This window comes from Talpa europaea, assembly GCF_964194135.1.
Source record: "Talpa europaea genome assembly, chromosome: 1".
NCBI classification, from domain to species: domain Eukaryota; kingdom Metazoa; phylum Chordata; class Mammalia; order Eulipotyphla; family Talpidae; genus Talpa; species Talpa europaea.
The window spans coordinates 154,872,352-154,889,709 of NC_140073.1; the positions used below are offsets into that span (position 1 = coordinate 154,872,352).

At 52.8% G+C, this 17,358-nt stretch overlaps 1 protein-coding gene across 1 annotated transcript in view; it reads left to right on the forward strand.

Moving 5' to 3' along the window:
• Positions 1 to 1,049: 1,049 nt before the first annotated feature.
• INPP5D (inositol polyphosphate-5-phosphatase D) overlaps positions 1,050 to 17,358 on the forward strand; it is a gene marked incomplete at both ends in the record, with an annotated part of 92,576 nt that continues 76,267 nt past the window's right edge. The window contains 2 exons of the mRNA XM_084228027.1: positions 1,050 to 1,183; positions 16,204 to 16,267. Coding sequence (XP_084084153.1) covers positions 1,050 to 1,183; positions 16,204 to 16,267 — 198 coding nt within the window. The remainder of the gene's footprint in view (positions 1,184 to 16,203; positions 16,268 to 17,358) is intronic.

The window sequence follows — 17,358 nt, forward strand, 5'->3', positions numbered from 1 at the left end:
CAGAGGTCCAGAGGGCATGTGCTAAGGGGAGAGGGCTGGTTGTGGGGTAAAGGGGCCCCTCTTGTGCACAAGGTCACACTTGGCCCTTCCCCACGGTGGGCAGGCCTGAGGGCCGAGGCCCCCTGTCTGCGATCCAAGGGGTGAGTGTCCACCTTCATGCCCAGGTGGTGGTGACCAGGGGGTGCCTTCTGAACCCTGGGCTGAGGCAGGCAGACTCCACCTCCAAGCAGGAGCCCCGCTGACACCCGACTGCGCTCACATGCAGCACCAGGAGGGAACGGCGCCCTCGCTCAGGCGGCCAGCTGGCCTGTGTGGGCTTCCCAAGCGTGCCAGAAAGACCCAGGTTTGGCTCTGCCAGGGAGACGTCTCAGCCCCTCCCCTTCATGCCCATGGGCCCTGGACTGAGCTCAAGAGGCCACAGACACGAGGCCCTCTGCACCGGCTCCCAGTGGGATGCCTGGAGGGCGCTCACAGCACTTCTGCCCTCACGTTTGCTCCCTTCTGGGGGTCCTGGGTGCCAGCCGGGAAGTTCTGCCCTATGAGCCTCTGATCCTTGGGCATGGCGGAGGGGCAGGGGAGGAGGCATCTGTCTGGGGCACAGCCATGCCAGGCGGGCCCTGCATAGGCCTTGGCTCAGCCATAACGTGGCCGTCGCACCTGCAAGGCGCACTCCTGCAGAAGTGTACCCCAGCCGAGGGGGCCGGGGGTTCCCCCACGAGGACTCGGATTGCCCCCTGGAGACTGAGACCCACAAAAGGAAAGAGAAAGGGCGGGACAAGGCGAGGGGGGGGGGGTGGACAGTGGACGGGCGGGGTGGGAAGGTGGGGGCCGGAGGCCTGCTCTGGCTGTCCCCACAATGAGGAAGCGTCTCTGCAGCTCGCTTCCTTTCCCTCGCTGAGCGCCCGAAACAGGAAGTTCAGCCGGCGAGCTGGTGGCAGTAGCAGCTCAGTGGGGACACACAGCCGGGCAGTGCAGGGGCCTCGCTCCCCTGGCTGCTGTGTGGGTCGGGAGGTGGCTGCCAGCCCAGCCCCAGGAGACCTGCGCCCGCCATGGTGCCCTGCTGGAACCACGGCAACATCACCCGCTCCAAGGCGGAGGAGCTGCTCTCCAGGACGGGCAAGGATGGCAGCTTCCTCGTGCGTGCCAGCGAGTCCATCTCCCGGGCGTACGCGCTCTGCGTGCTGTAAGTAAGGGCGTCCTGCCCCGCGCCCCCGCCGCCTGGGCTCCCCTGCCTGCAGAGGCAATGGAAGTGCACCTTGGGAGAGCGATGCCAGCGGGGGCTCAGCCCGGCACCTGGTACCTAGCAGGGTGTTCTGATGTCAGGGAATGGGGTGACCTGGCTGCACACTGCCCAGGCTGGCGGGGGCGTCCAGCCGAGGCCCAGCGTGGACTTGCCTGCCTTGGAGTTCAGGGGTTCAGGTTTTGCCACGCTGGAGCTCTCCAGGGCTGCCCTGGGCCTGGTACACACCCAGCTGCCTGAGAGGCGCCGCGCCAGCAGCTTCCTCGGGGCTCTGGGGCAAGGGGAAGAGGGCCCGGGCTCTCCGAGGCAGGCGGAAGCTCAGGGCACCAGGGTGGTGGGTGGCTCAGAAGGCAGCTCAGGTGTCTGGCAAAGATGCACCGTTTGGAAACCCTTGTGGAAGAGCAGATGCAGCTGAAGGCGACCCTGCCTGTTCCCGGGTTTGGGGCTTGGAGGAAGTCGCTGTCTGGGGAGCCATGAAGATGGGGTGGGTTCCCCCAAAAAAGGACTTTCGGTTCACCCAAAAGTTGCATTAGGGGCCCTGACAGCAGAGGAAGTCACCCCCACCCAGCCAGCCTCCTCTCCCTGGGTCGCTCTCCAGGCCGCCTGGCCACTCCCCACTCGGCGCCCCTTCCCCCCTCTGGAGGCTGTTGAACGTGCCAGTGGCTCTGAGCACCGGGAAGCAGCCGCTTGCTGGAGCTCTGGTTCTGAGACACCCTCTGGACCCATGGCTGGAGGCTCTCGCCGCTGTGGCCCTGTGCTCGGGCCGCCCCGGGGCCTCAGACCGTGCGGGGGCACCCGGGGAGCCCACCTGCGCCTCTCAGCTGGTGTCCTGGGCTTGCGGGCAGCCCTGCCCCTCTCCCGCGGGAGGGGACGTGGGTCGCTGAACACAGACCTCTCCTGGAAGTGAGTCTGGCCCTTGCCAGCCGGTTCCCCTCCCCCTTGGGACAGCTCTCAGCGCAGGTCTGTGGTCGCCTGTCCTGCAGGGGAGGACGCAGAGGCTCAGGCAGGTGAAGCGAGCGCCCACACTCAAAGCCAAGGCCATGTATCTCCCCCGCCGCCCCCCCCCCCCGGCCGCCCTCAGACACCCAGACCCTTGCCTGGGACGCCTGGTGCGAGCGCAGGGCCCAGGTGACAGCGAGTGGGGCAGAGTGTTTACAGGCCCAGCTGGGGGGATTTTGAAACTAACCCAGCTCATAGCTGCCAGCAGGCTCCGCTCCGCTGACAGAGGCCCGACCTCCCCAGCCCGGCTTCCTGTGGCCCCAGCTCAGCTCAGGGGAGGGGACGCTGGCCCAGACCTCCTTGCAGGCATGGCCCCCTGGGAGGGGGGGGCACCCATCAACGGGGCCTGGAAACAGAGGGGAGGTCCCCACCTGACAGCTCTCGCCCACATGGATTTCCCTCCTGCCCCCGCGGGGCCTTGTGGAGGCTGATGCCCTTAGCCATTCGCTGTGTATGAAGCCACAAGCCCAGGGCCTCCAGGGGCCTCTTCCCTAGACCAGGGCACTGTGGTTGTGTTCAGCTTGCAGACATGGGCCGACTGGCAGCTTCAAGGCAGGCTGGGGCCGGGCCAAGAGAGCCTCGGGAGCTACCGCCCCTCCACCTCCGACTTGGCAGAGGCCTTCGCGTGTGCTGCTCTGCTGGTTACTGGTGACCTGGAGTCTGCGCCTGCTTTCTAATATTGCTGCCCCTACCCTGCTCTGAGGGTGCCCTGGTGCCCACAGATGTCCACCATCTGGACTTGCCAAGGCCCCGCTTACTCCAGACACCAGGGTGGGAGCCCCGCCCCTTGTCTGGGATCCTGCCCCCTGGGGCCCAGGGCTTCCCCTAAACCCCGCTCTGCAGGGTCAGGAGGCTGTGGGACTGCAGGGGCCATCGAGCCCCCCGGACGCCAGGGAGCTTCGTCTCTCTGTCACCTTTAATTTTGCCAATTAAGGAGATCTTAAAACAAAAAAGTGAATGAATGACAGCTAACTGTCCTCTCCCAGCTCATTTCCTGGAAGAAACACCCTAACACACAGGGCAGGAGGAACATACACTTAAAAAAATTATCGGGTATACATTTAAAATCAAATCAAATACATTTAACTTCTTGACTAACCAGCGCAACTGTTCTGAGTCTTCTCTGCTCCCTGGGTGGGGGAAAGCCTCTTCCTGAGCAGGCCGTCGTGACCGGTGCTGGGAGCCCCGATGGAGCAAAGGGCAGGCCAACGAACCCCGTGGCCCTCACTGTGCCCCTGGAAGTCAGTGGGGACCCCCTTGGTGCCGCCGTGGTCTCAGGACCTTCAAAGAGCCCTGCTTTCAAAGTGAATCAGGGCGACAGAAGGAAGCCACAAAGATGTACCCTCTTCTCTAGAACGTTCTGTATAGAAGACCTCCCGGCCCAGGTTGCCCAAACCTCATCCTGGAGCCTCTCCCTGGCCCCCAGAGAGGGAGGGGCCATGGGGAGTCCTCCTGCTGGTTAAGGCCGGTGTGCTTGGAGCTCCAGGAACTGAGTGCGGATTCGAGGGAGTGGCCTCCATGCCCAGAAGGAGACCAGATTTGACTATTTATATGGCACTAGGGAGGGGGCGGGTGAGACGCTAAGGACAAGGCTTTGATTTAGGCCACCCACGCTACAGGAGTCACGGTCGTCCTGGGCCTGGCAGACCCACATTTCCTCTCCAGAGGTCAGCCCTCACACCTGGCATGGGGCAGGAAAGCTCAGGTCCCGTTCAGCAGCCCCGAAAGCCCTGCTCTGGGGGGCTTGGGGCCCCTCTCTGGCTCTGAGCTGGAGAGGTAGACCCTGGCAGCTCTCCCATCTCGCAGCGGGAGGGACAGTGCATTCTTCTGGAAAGGCCCAAATCATCTTTCCCTGGTCCCCTCTCAAACCTGCCCACGAATGGACCCTACCCTGGGGAATCTGCAGGAGCGCCTGGGAGGGGCCGTCTGGCCCATCTTGGAGTTGGCAAAGAAGTGCTCACGCTGGTACCCTCTTCACCATGTAGGTCCTGCACACTTGTTAGGTACTTTATACTGCAGAGACAAGAAACCTTTGGGGGTGGGGTCCATCCATGCCAGGGGCCCTGGACCCTAGAGCCTGCCTAGGACAGAACTAGAGCAAGGCTGGGCCTTGCTGGGGATACCACCTGTCCGCTCTTAAGAGTGGCCTGGCCCCACAGTGACAGCCTGCCTCTGACTGGGCCCGTCAGCCATGACCCAACATGGAGCTGCCTGGTTGAGTGGCATTTCCACCAAACCGCTAGAGCGAGGGGGAGTCAGGCACACGCTGGCTGTGGCTCCAGAAGCCAATGCGTGGTCCAGCCAGCTATAGCGAGGAAGCATCTCTGTTTCCCTCCATGCACAGGCTTCCCCGACCTGCCAGGCACACCCGCAGCGTCGGGGCAGAAGCCTTCCAGGGATGGTAGATCCACCCACTCACCGTGCACGTGGTCTTGGGAGAAAGTATTCTCATCCCACTTTATAGATGAGGAAACCAAGGGCCAGAGACACTGTGTTTGCCCTGTTTGCAGAACTAATAAATGGCAGGGCCAGGACTTGAACTCGTGTAATTTCTGGGCGGGAGGAAGAGGAAGGAGCCAACATGCCCGTGGCACGTGTGGTCCGGGAGCGGCCTGGAGACGGGAGGCTGGCTGATCCAGCTGCAGAGAAGGGATGTGGGAGGGAGAAATATCCAGGAGAGGTACAGCCGGTAACCTCGGTGTGATCAGGTGTGATATAACCCTCCCCCTTTCCAAGTGGTGTGTGAACATTTTGTGCAAACGCAATGAAAACTGCCTTTTTTCATAATCTGGTACTGACAGAAAGCGGGGGTGATGCTGGCACAGTGAGTTAGCCAGACCCCAGCTCTGAAAGTCCACTTTACAAGTGGGCTTGGTGCGGGGAGAGGACTTTGGCGTCTCCCTCTGTGTGCAAGACCGGGAGGGCCAGGCGCCCTCCCAGGCCCGAGTATTAAGGGGTTACTGGTATCTTCTGTGTGAAGTGACTCAGAACAACCGCAGTAAAGTCGGGTGTCTCCAGGTTTCCTGTGCCCACATCCAGCACCACAGAGCTCTCCCTCCAGACCCAGGGGAGGCTCTGGCCGTGGTTTATTCTGCAAGTTTGCCTACCTGACAGGTTCAACTCTCCTGTACGTAGACACTAATGCTTCTCTTTTAATGGTCCTTTCACCTGGAGCCTGGGCCCAAGTGTGGGGTTGGGGTATGGCGTGGTGTGTCCGACCAGGCCTCCTCCAGCCCAGCTCCGGACAGGCAGGAGGTCTGCTCCTCGCTCCTGAATTCAGGCCACATGACCGCCCCGGGGAAGCCCTTGGTGATCAGCTAGATCTGTTTCCTGCACTCACCCAGCGTCCTCACTGGTTAACTTTTTTTATGGACGTAAAACTCCCATCCCATAAAATCCCCTTTTCACAGTCTACAATTCTGTGGCCTTTCGTATACCCACAGTGTTGACTGTCGTCACTGTGTGATTCTAGAATGTTTCCATCTCCCAGAAGAAGCCCTCCGCCCATGAGTCACTCCCTGTGCCCCTGACCCAGCTCTGGCAGGCACGGTCTGCATTGTATCCCCAGACATTTGCTTTTCTAGGTAATTCCTAGAAATGGGATGCTGCAACACGTGGCCTTTTGTGTCTGGTGTCCTCACTTAGAATCACGCTTTTGAAGGTCTCCCCTGTTGTATGGATCCCCTGTTTTGATGGCAAAGTGACATAGTGTGTGGGCGGACGCCATTTTATTTGTCCATCCTTGGTTGGTGGACATTTAGGTTATTCCCACTTCCCGGCATTAGGAACACGCTGCTATGAACATTCATGTGCAGGTTTGGTGTGAACCTACGTTTTCGATGGTCTTGGGTGGAATTGCTGGGTTACGTGGTGCTTCCGTGTTTGACTTTAAGTGGAACTGTCAGACTCTTCCACGGCAGCTGTGCCATGTCTCCGTCCCCCCAGCAATGCATTTCCCCACATCCTCCTCCGGCCTTGGCATTACCTTTGTGATGACAGCCACGCTCCTGAGAGCGCGGGACACCTCCTGGCTTTGAGGTGCGTTAGCTAGTGATGAGTTATGTTGAGCATCTTCTCACGCTTGTGGCCCATTTGTGTTTCATCTTTGGAAAAATAGCTGTTTCTCCCATTTAAAATGTTTGGGTCCTGTCTCCCCATGTTGTCACCACTAGGAGGTGGGCGGGTCTGGCCTGGAGCTGGCCTGGGTGAGCTCTTGCTGAGTGCCGAAGAGTAAGTGGTGGCATCTCAGAAGCAGGGGCCTCCACGGCCCAGCCATGGAGAAAATTCTGCTGCAGAGAGAGATCAGAGTGTCAGCAGTATCGCTCTGGGCTTCCTGCGGCCTGCAGGAGCCTCCAGGAGACACTGGCTGTCATGTGGGGCCTCCTCGGAGGAAGTGCTTGAAGAGATGAGGCAGGAAGAGGAGTTGAATGACGCACGAATGGCCGGGCTGCGAGGCCCAAGCGGAGCGGAGGGCCTGGGAGCCTGGGCGTGATGCCAGGAAACCACCCAGTGAAACCAGGTGGAATGAAGATCAAGTCAAGGAAAAAATGGAGGCCATCTTAAGAGCGATTAGTCAGTTCTAGTACAGGAGGTCAGGGGGCAGGGAGTGGGGGGCCAGAGCACAGAGGAACAGACACTCACAGGGCCGCAGGCTCACGGGCTGGCGGGGGCGGGAGGACACGCCCACACTGTGGGCCAGGTCCTTCCTCAGCTCATTGCACACTCCCTTTGTCACTGCTGTTTAGAAAACCACTGAGTAATAATTACCAGGACCCAAAGTGTTGGGTTCGATCGCTTACTATAAACAACGCCAGGGAGTCCTGCCTACCCTTCCCCACTTTGAATCAGTAGGTCCGGCCCCTCACTTGCCAAGCAGGAGCCTGTCCTCTAGAGCTAGCAGAGGCTCCTCCATGCCATCACAGGCGGCAGCGGCAACCAGCGTGGGGTAGATCTGCTGATAAACAGTGTGGTGTTCTTTCCAGTAAATGTAAATAGCGTTAAGTAGAACATATCAAGGGTACAAAGTTGAAGTAGGAAACCAGTCACCCAAACACTGAGATTGACGTAAATGCTGCTAGTGGTTCCACTCCCTCTCCATCTATAGCAGATGCAAGACCGTAATACACAACCATGTAATTTTTAATCTGTGATTTCTGGCAGCGTTGGTATTTTTAGCATTTAGTTTAAATTTCTTCCAAAATACCATATTTAATGGATGCGCAAATTCTATTACATGATATGCCATTATTTATGAAATGATTCTTCTGTTGTCAGACATTTAAGTTACCAACAGGATTTTGTTGTTATAAACATGACAGTGATGAAGGTCTTTGTGCTGAAATGTGACATTTCTGATTGCACATTCCTGGGGTGGAATTATTGGATCAAAGGGAAGTTTTTAAGGTTCTTGATGCAGAATGACAAATGGCTCTCCAGAAATTTTGTCCCACCTTATGCTCCAGTAAGCAGTAGAAGAGATTGCCCTGTCCCCCATTACTGAATATTATCACTTTTTCTTTTCAGCCATTTCTTTTATTTATTTATTTTTTTATTTTAACATTTATCATTTTTTACATTTTTTTAGTGAGTATTTTCACTTTAAGAAACCAAATTCAGTGGCAAGTGCAGCTGCTGCATTTCTGGTCGTTGGCGTGTCTTGACAGGAGTCAGGTGAACTAGTCTGAGAGCAGCATCGACGTCATCAGTCTTCTTTTCTGAATGGTCTATCCTATTCTCTCTGCCTCTTTTGTTTTTGAAGCTATAGTTTTCCTATTACCTATTTCCATCTACTTGCATGAATTCCTGCTATCACATTTATCGTAAATACCTTCACTGTGATTTTTTTGACATTCAGAAATTGTAATTTTTCATAAAGTATCCATTTTTTTCATTTGTGATTCTTCCCTTTGATTTCCAATGTAGATTTTCATGGTACACAGAAATTTGATTCTGCTTCTTGCTGTAGGAGGCAGAAGGGTTGGGAGAGGGCCTGTGGGGCTAACAGGCAGGGGCTAAGGGATGACTTCACCTGTCCCACCGACAGCAAGTTTCCGAGGCCCTGGGGCCTTGGTTTCCTCGTGTAGAAACCAGGCCTGAAAATATGAGAAGTGTTCGGGATGGGTTGAATGGAAAGCATGTTATCGGACGCTCAGCGCAGTATTTGGCAAAAGCAGATGCTGAGATTGTAGGTTTCTTTTTTCACATTGAATGCTTTAATCTTTCTAAAACCAATCTAATGAATCAGGTAAGATAAATATTTCTGTGTATTTTTCTCAAGTTACTATCTTTCCCAAAACTTTGCTGAATAACTTATTCCTTTTCCATTTGTGATTCCTCTTTACCATTTATTAAGCCATGTATATCTTTCTTACCTGTTTGTCCTGTTCCATGTATGTCTGCTTTTCTGACATGATTATCATACTAAATGCAATACTACAATGTTATAAACTATATTTTAGGATTTTCATATTTATTATTTTCAAGTGTTCTTCCCTGGGAAACAGATAACAGTTTTATCAAGTTGGAAAGAATGCTATTGGGACCTTGGTTGAAATCACATGAAATCTATAACTTGTGAAAATGGACATTTTAGTAATATTCAGTCTCCACAATTATTTTTAATTTTGTAATTTTTACCATATAGGTCCTGCATGTTTCTGGTTATGATTATTTCTGATTAGTTTATGGTTTTGTTATTGCTGTGAGTGATACATTTACCCCCCGCAATTATCCACGTGGTCACCGATAAATTCAGGAAGTAATAGATTTTATAAATTTACCTTTTATTCTGTCACTTTACTCATTCTTCATTATTTCAAATGATCTTTATTTGCTTCTCTTGGAAGCAAAGAAGAATCATATGTTCTATCAATTCTGATGACTTTGAGGTCTACTTTCCATTTACTTAAACCTCTTAATCAGATTTCATAGCTTATTGCATTGGCTGGTATTTCTAAAATACCACAGTGGAGGGTATTGGGAAGAGGAAAACTCTACTTAATGTAGAAATTCTGTGGGAATCAAATGTGATACTGCCTGGAAGATCTTAATTCAGAATCTGGATTGTAGTTAACACTTAATCAAAGTTAGTTGTTATTTGTCATGTCAGGGGAAGAACTGTCTTCTAGTTTTATGAAGAGATTTAAAAGGCTGTTTACTGAATTTTATCAAATGTCTTTTTGTATTATCTGTGGAGAAGTTTATACTGGCTCCCTTATTTCATTCACTGTTATAATAACCCGATTTTATAGATTTTCTAGCATTATCCATGTTGTGATTGAAAGGAACTATTTTTGATTATGATCAATTATTATTGTATTCTGAATTACAATTAGGATTTTTTCATACATTTATGGCAATACTGATTTATAGGATTTTGGTTATGCAATAGTTTGAGTCATATAAGTTTCATAAGATATCCTGGAGATATTTATGTAGCATTATCATTATCTGATTTTTTGAAATATTAAAAAAATTGGCAAGGCAACTTCTCCCCAGAGCCATTTATAGAGATAATTCTTTAACATCTACTTTAATTTCTTATTTGGTATTGATTTATTCTTGTTTCCTATCTCCTATCATGTCCCTTTTGATGTTATGAATATTTTTCTGAAAACAGTCCATTTGTTAAGATTTTCAATTTTTCTAGCATACAATTATGCATCCTTTCCTATAATTAACAGTTTTTCTTCTGTTGCTGTTGTTATCTGTCTTCCTTTCTCATCTCTAATGTTGTTTACTTGCTGTGTTGGCCAGGATCCCAGCAGGGAGTAGACAGCAATTCCAAAGGGGTGATGGACATGGGTGGCTGAGCAGCATGGGGCTGCCACCTTTGAAGTCACTCCCTCCTGGGGACCTGAAGAGGCTGGGATGGAGCCGTACCCCCAGGCCAAGTGACTTTCGCTGTGGCCCCTGTGGTGGAGGAACTCAGTGGGCTGAGCTGCTGCAAGCGGGGTGGGGTCAGGGGACAAAGACCCCCGCCCCCTCCTCCTCTCATTCTTGTGCCTCCCACTGGCCCAGCTGGGCAGCCCGTGCAGGTCAGCCTCGGGGAAGAACGTGGATCTGGTCGGTTGTAGGAAGAGGGAGGAGGCCAGAGAGTGTCCAACTCACATTTTTTTCTTTCCTTGATTATATTTGCCAGAGAGTTGCCCATTTAATTTTCTGTTTTTCAAGGCATGCACTCTCAGGTGTATTTAGCTGCTTTTACTTACCTTTATTTTTTAGCTGTATACTTATTTACAAATTTATTTTCTATTTTAAAAATGATCAGTGCTTTCAGGGACTCTGTTGCACGAGTGTTTAAGAACAAAGAGCTGTCTTCATATTTCTCATCTTCCCTTTCATTTAAAAATCTGTCTTTGATGGGCCTCCCCGGTGGCGCAGCGGTTGAGCGCTGGGTTGCGAAGCTGCCCGCGGCCTCTGCGGCGCCGGTTCGATCCCCGGCTGCTCCCCGGCCACTGGAGGAGGGTCCCACATGGCGCGCAGACCTCTCCTGCCGCCCGCTGCTCCCCTCAGCAGTGTACTTCGGTCCTTCTGCCTGCTCTGCTCCCCGCTCTGGCTCTGGTGAATTCTCTCACCCTCCTGTGCTTCTGACTGTACCCAGTGCTTGTATAAACAAAACAAACAAACAAATAAATAAAACATGCCTCTATAAAAATAAATAAATAAATAAATAAAATCTGCCTTTGGGCCTCCCTGGTGGCACAGAGGGTTAAGCACAGCGCTGTGAGGCTGTCCACAGCCTCTGTAACGCGGGTTCTATTTCCGGCCGGCCAGGGAAATACCCACATGGTGCAGCAGACCTCTCCTGTCTCGCCTGCTGCTCCCCTCAGCAGTGTATTTCAGTCAGTCTGCCTGTTCTGTTCCCCACTCTGTCTTTGGTGAATCCTCTCACCCTCCTGCGCCTCTGGCCTGTGCCCCAGCTCTTGTATATAAAAAAAAAATCTTTAAAAATAAATAAATGAATAAATGAATAAATAAATAAATAAATAAATAAATAAAAATATGTCTTTTCCTTCCGACTCTTGCGCTCATGCCCCTGCTCTGCTGTGTCCAGCACCCAAGCTGCTCGCTGCCCCGTGCCCGTTAATTCTGACCCCAGAACTGCAGGCTTATCCCTTGGGACCAGCTTTCCTTGTCTCTGCTCAGTTTTCACAACTGACTTTTCCAGGGGCAGAGAGGGAGGGGCTCTTTCAGTGAGCTCACGAACCAAACTCCCCCCACCCTGGGGGCCTTCTTTTCCTTTCTTCTTCTTGCAGGGGCTCCCGGTGGCTGGCGAGAACAGCTCTCAGTCCTTAGGAACTGGAGCCCCTGCTCTCGAGTGGTGATAGGTTTTCACAGTCTGGATCTTTCTCTTCTGACAAAGCACTGTCGGGAAAAATGGCTCCGATTTTTTAAGATCTGCTCAATTCCCCTTCTCAAACATAAAAGGCCTGGCAGGGATGGGGGTGGCCCCAGGACCCAAGACCCTGCTGATGGGGGCGAGTGATGAGGGGATGGTGGGTGGGGCACCCAGGAGGGCAGGCTGCTGTCTGGCAGCCTCTCTTCATCCATCCATCTCTACTGTCGTGGGCTGGGGCTCGTTTTAGAGGGTTGGCAGTGAATGTGAGCGCCCTTGGTTCCTTATAGGCTTTCTCTCATTTCTGCGTCACTCCCAGTGGTTTTGGAAATGCAGAGCTTACAGCCCCTGCTCTTCCACCTGATCTTTTTGAAAAGTCTGTAACACTTGAGTAAGAAAAAGAAGAAAGAAAACATGTACAAACAGTGTTGGAAGTTAGGCGTGACCTGTGAGCAGCTACACAGGGTTCCAGAGCAGCCACAGGCGACCTCTAAGCCCAGCACAGAGCAAGACAGACACTCACCAGGCTCCTGGGTTGTAGAGTCTGATTTCTCTCTCTCTCTCTGGGGCTCACCAGAGGAAGGCTGTTTCTGGGTGTGCTTGTCCGTGCTTATTTGGCTAGGACTGGCATACCAAAATAGTAGTATTTTTCTGAGAGGATAAATAAAATACCATGATGTTTCTTCCTATTTGCATCTGCTAGTCCTTGTCCTGGTAAAACTTCCCAAACCATGTAAGGGTTGATCCCAGAAATGCCCTCCCCAGGGAAGCGTCTTCCCGCTTAGTGCTGGGGGAGACCTGTCCTCACTGCCTGGAGTCGCAGGGAGACATGCCCTCAGCCCCCTTTGTCTGAGAACGGGGCCATGTCACTGGCAACAGAAGATTGCACTGTCACCCCTCACCACGCCCCGCACCATCCTGCCTGGGTCTCTTCCTGCCAGGGCAGCCCTGAAATCACTGGCCCCAGAAGGAGGAGCAGCTCAGCACCGCGTTAGCACCCTCTAAAGTGGTTTCTAAAGGGCCACAAGGAGCTGGGAAAGGGATGGAGGCCCCTGTCCCGGGCAGCAATGTGACGTGGCCTGGACTGAGTTCTTGAGCATTAGCTGACAGACGAGTGAGTTGCAGGATTTTCACGTTAGACATTTTGTGTGCAAGACATATGTGAGTGTGTGCATGTGTGTGTTATGTGTCTCCATGCACACATGTGTGTTTAGGAGTGCACATCCTCTGTGTGTGTGTGCATATCATGCTTATAGGACCAGAGTGAAGTCAGCTGCTGGTGAGGGAGGAGACGGAGGGGTACCCACCTCCACTCCCCGCAGAGGCCCCCTCCCTCCCCACCCCTCAGCATGCAGTTTGGAAAAACCGCTCCCCTTGGTGTGTGTACCTGTAGTGGGGGTTCAGTGCTCCACATCCTCCCTTGAAGATCTGAACTCACTTAGCTCCAGGCCCACGTGTGCACCTGTGCATTGGGGATACCAGGATGTCACTGCCTACGGGGCACTGCCTCTCCCTGTGGTATTAGTTTGTGAACCCCGTTTGAGTCATTTGGAGCTGTTTCTCTGTTTCAGTGTTCCTCGAACATCTTTGAAAAAGCCATCCGGGCTAGTAGGCCACACTTGCTCACTAAAGTGCCTTCCTGTTCCTCGCGGCCCTCTGTCCTGCCTGCTCCTTGTGACTCCGTGTTCTTCCTTTCTGTCTCTAGCTGGTATTGGGGGCCACTCAAGGGCCTCCACAAACCAGCTGCCCTCAGCCAAATAAGAGATTGTTCTCGTCCTGGCGTCATTTGCACAGCTACAGCAGGAAGTGAAAGTAGAGGTAGCAGGGCTCGGTGCTCCTGGGCTGGGTGCTCCTGGGCTGGGCGACAGACTCCGCAAAGGGGGCTGAGGCTGCAGGGGATGGGGAATGAGGCCAGGTGTCAGGGTGGCTCTCTGTCACCCAGGTCACCTGGGGAGGTGCGGTGGCACTGGACGAGAGAGTCACCCTTGCTCTCTCTGATAGAGTCAGCTGTGGTCAGCTCAGGCTCTGGAGACAGGACAGGGGGCACAAAGATGGGAATGGATGGGATGAGAATAAGAGGAAAAGAAACTTTGCTATGAGAAATGAAGAGACAGACAAGTGGAAGCGAAGTCACCCTTTTCAGTCTATAGCTGCCGCTAAACGTCACTAAAACATTTCCCGAAATTTTCTGTAAACGTCCTCTGAGTCACAAGTCACAGAAGATTATAAAATTATCCACAGAAAATTATAAAACTTTGTATGCAATTACAAAGAATCATAAACATTGCTAAAAATAAGTAACGCCAAGCTATACTGTAGCATATATCAAAGTCTGCAAACAAATAAGCAGAAGATGATCCAAAGAAGGGAGCAAAGATATGAAAAGAAATTCACAGAAAAAGAAATGCAAATCACTAAACATTTGAGAACACGTTCAACCTTTCTCATAAAGAAAGGCAAATTAAAGGCAAGCCACCGTGTGTGTTTCTTTCTTCTTCCACCTCTCTGATTTGCAAAGATTGACGTCTCTGATAACAGCCAGTTGGCAGGGTGTGGGGAAATAGACACTCTCATATCCGGTTAGCAGGACAGAAAAGCAGCAGGACCTCATCGCAAGGCAATCGGTAGTCTATCAAAATATAAAATTCCATCCCGGGGCCAGCTGTTCCCCTTCTAGTGATTTGCCTCCATTCACTAGTAAACGTGCGGCACGTGCAGTGCCGGGTGTTTCTCATGCTAATCCGGTCCCTGTTATTATCTTCATGCCCACTTTACTGAAGGGAAACCGAAACTCTGAACCCAGCTAAGCACACCTGATGGAGACACAGAGCCGTAGACGTCAGCGTGGTTTATAACAGCCCCCCGAGAAGTAGTGAGGTGCCCATCACCACTGTCCAGTCCAACCCAGGGCTGACAAGGTGGAACCTGTGGTCACTTCATTTGGGAAAATGTTGAGTATTGTTTTGGGTGGAAAAAAGTAAATTTCAGTATATAGTATGACATTGTATATGGGATGATATTATGTATATAGTATATATGCATATAGCATGATATTACTTGTATTTAAAACGATGTTCATATAGAAATTCGCGTGTATGTTTAGAAGTGCTGGAGAGATTTACAAAATGTAGCAGTAAATCTACAGGACTCACAGGCGTCCAGAAGGAGACGTTTTTCATTTCTGATCTTTCTGTATGGTCTCACATTTTTTAAAGCTAGTATATCATTTAAAAAAAGCTATTTAAGGGCCTCCCCTGGGGGCACAGAGGTTGAGCGCTGGTTTGATCCCCGGCCACCGGAGGAGGGTCCCGCATGGCGCGCAGACCTCTCCTGCCGCCCGCTGCTCCCCTCAGCAGTGTCCTTCGGTCCTTCTGCCTGCTCTGCTCCCCACTCTGGCTCTGGTGAATTCTCTCACCCTCCTGCGCTTCTGACTGTACCCAGTGCTTGTATAAATAAATAAATAAATCTTAAAAAAAAAAAAAAACCTATTTAAGCAACAAACATATACAAATGTGTCGTGACCTACTGGGCACACAGGAGGGGCTAGAGAAGTGACACTTTTGTAAGGAAGCATCATCTTGGTTGCAGAAACAACAGGGAATATCTGTGGGGCCAGGGTAAGACACCCTCCTTGAGGGGAGACAGCGAGGTGAGCAAGTTTTCAAAGTTGATGAGAATCCAGGTGGAGCTGGGGAGAGATTATGGAGGGTGAGAGAACAGACCAACAGTTTCAACTAATAGCCTAAAAGCCCAGCTAAGTTTCCCCCAAAGGCCTTATGCCTCTGGGCTCAGCACCGGAGCCAATGGGCTTTCACGGCCTGTGACCTGAGGCATCAGGCTCCCAGCTGGCCGGTCCCATGCTGGGTCACCCACCGGGTGCCCCTCTCCCGAAGTGCTCAGCCTTGACAGTGCCCCATAATCTCAAACATCCTCCGTGGCTAAGAACATTTCGCTTCCTCCTTCTCACACTGTGGATCCTGAGCCAGAAGGTAGAACTTCTAGAAGGAGAAGAGAATTTGGGACCCCCAGCACTTCCTCCTTTGAAACAAGACTAAAGGTCACGCACCAGGAAAGCCAGGTCCCTCACAGGTGTCTCACCTTGGGGAGAATTAGCTCACAGGGCCAAGTCTCCAGGGGAGGATGCCAGCGGGGAGGTCGTGGGTGGGTGGGCATGGGGGTGGGTGCTCAGCAGAAGAGAGGGGATCCCCAAAACTGGCCTCTCTCCAGCTGAGCCTTACCCCCATCCTCAAGTCTGTACCTTGCTTGGTCCCACTGGAGACATTTGCTCTGTTCTGGAGGCCAGGGTGATGGTTCAGAGGCTGAGGGAGCCCTTCCAGAGGGCGGCCTTGCTAGGGCAGCCCTAACAGGCAAGCGCCACGTCAGTCGTGCCCAGAGACCCACACGCCTTTTCCCGAGACTCCCTGTGTGCGAGCCAGTGGGGGAGGCGGCAAGCTGCCACCATCCAGGACTCTCGATTTCAGGCTGATCTCCCGCTCAGAAACGTGGCCCCCACAGCTCAGACTTCACACCCGATGGCCGGGGGCCCTGGCGGGGGTGTTTGTCTTTGTAGTTACACCAGAAAGAGATTCTCCTGCGTGGGTGCTAATGAGGTCTTGGTCTGTTCCAGGTATCGGAACTGCGTTTACACTTACAGGATTCTGCCCAATGACGACGATCAATTCACGGTTCAGGTAAGTCCTTTATAAACCTAGAAATTGCTGCCTGCCTTGAGCCTCCACTGCCAGAGTGAACAAGAGGAAGAGGAGAAAAAGCACATCTCCGAGGAGCCTAGATGGAAAGGCCCCGCTGAGCCTCCTTCTAGACGCCTACGGGTGGGGTGGGGGTGGCTTTGGGGGTGAACTTTGATCCCACAGCACGACCCTGCTCCAGAACACGGTGGAGGAGGGTGAGGAGACATAATGGTGATGATGGAGCTCGAGACACCGGTGAAGTGACCGTGGCCCTCGGTTCTCATCTTCAGGGCGTTCACATGAGCGAGACCAAGCGGCCGGGAATGTCAGGGAGGGAAACCTGTAGAACAGGCAGAAGCTCGCGGCCGGATGAATTAGCGCGAGCTGAGACCTTTCCCTTGGCCTAGGCCTGGTTCGTCAAAGGCTGATGCTGGTGCATCTCATTTCACCAAGTCAGGGCCAACTGTGTTAAACTTGCAGCTGAATTTAATGAAAATCAGCCGGGCCCAAGTCTAGGAAGACCACTCCGTGCACAGCTTGCATGACAAACACCACGGGCGGCGTGTGACCACAGCACTGTGGAGGTGTGGAGGCCGGGCAGCTATTTTTATCTGGCTGCATTAGAGAACACGGTGGGGGTGGGGGCAGAGGGGAGTCCGTGCTCTCAGAGCCCCAGTGAGGGGAGCTGGAAGGGTCTGGCTCAGTTTTCAGGCCGGGTAAGAGGAGCACCCGTGAAAGCTGCCGGATGGATGGGGGCTGCGACGCCGGCAGCAGAGGGGCAGACGCTGGATCTGTGGCTAAAAAGAAAACAGCAGCAGCGGATGGGGAGGGAGGGAGGGGCAGGGTCACTGGTTCTGAGATGCGCTGGGAGCTGAGCATTTTGTGGGGTACGAGACAGAACTGGAGCTCCAGGGGCACAAGGTGTTAGGTCTCCAGCCTTCAGGAGACTGTTCATGGGGTCCAAGCAGTTGCTTCACTGAGGGACAGAGTGAGCCCCCAAGAGGCAGGCATGAAGCTGCCCAGGTGGTCACGGGCTGCTTTCTCAGGAGGCCAGTCTGTTGGCAGCAGGGTTTCCCTGGGAGATGCCAGTA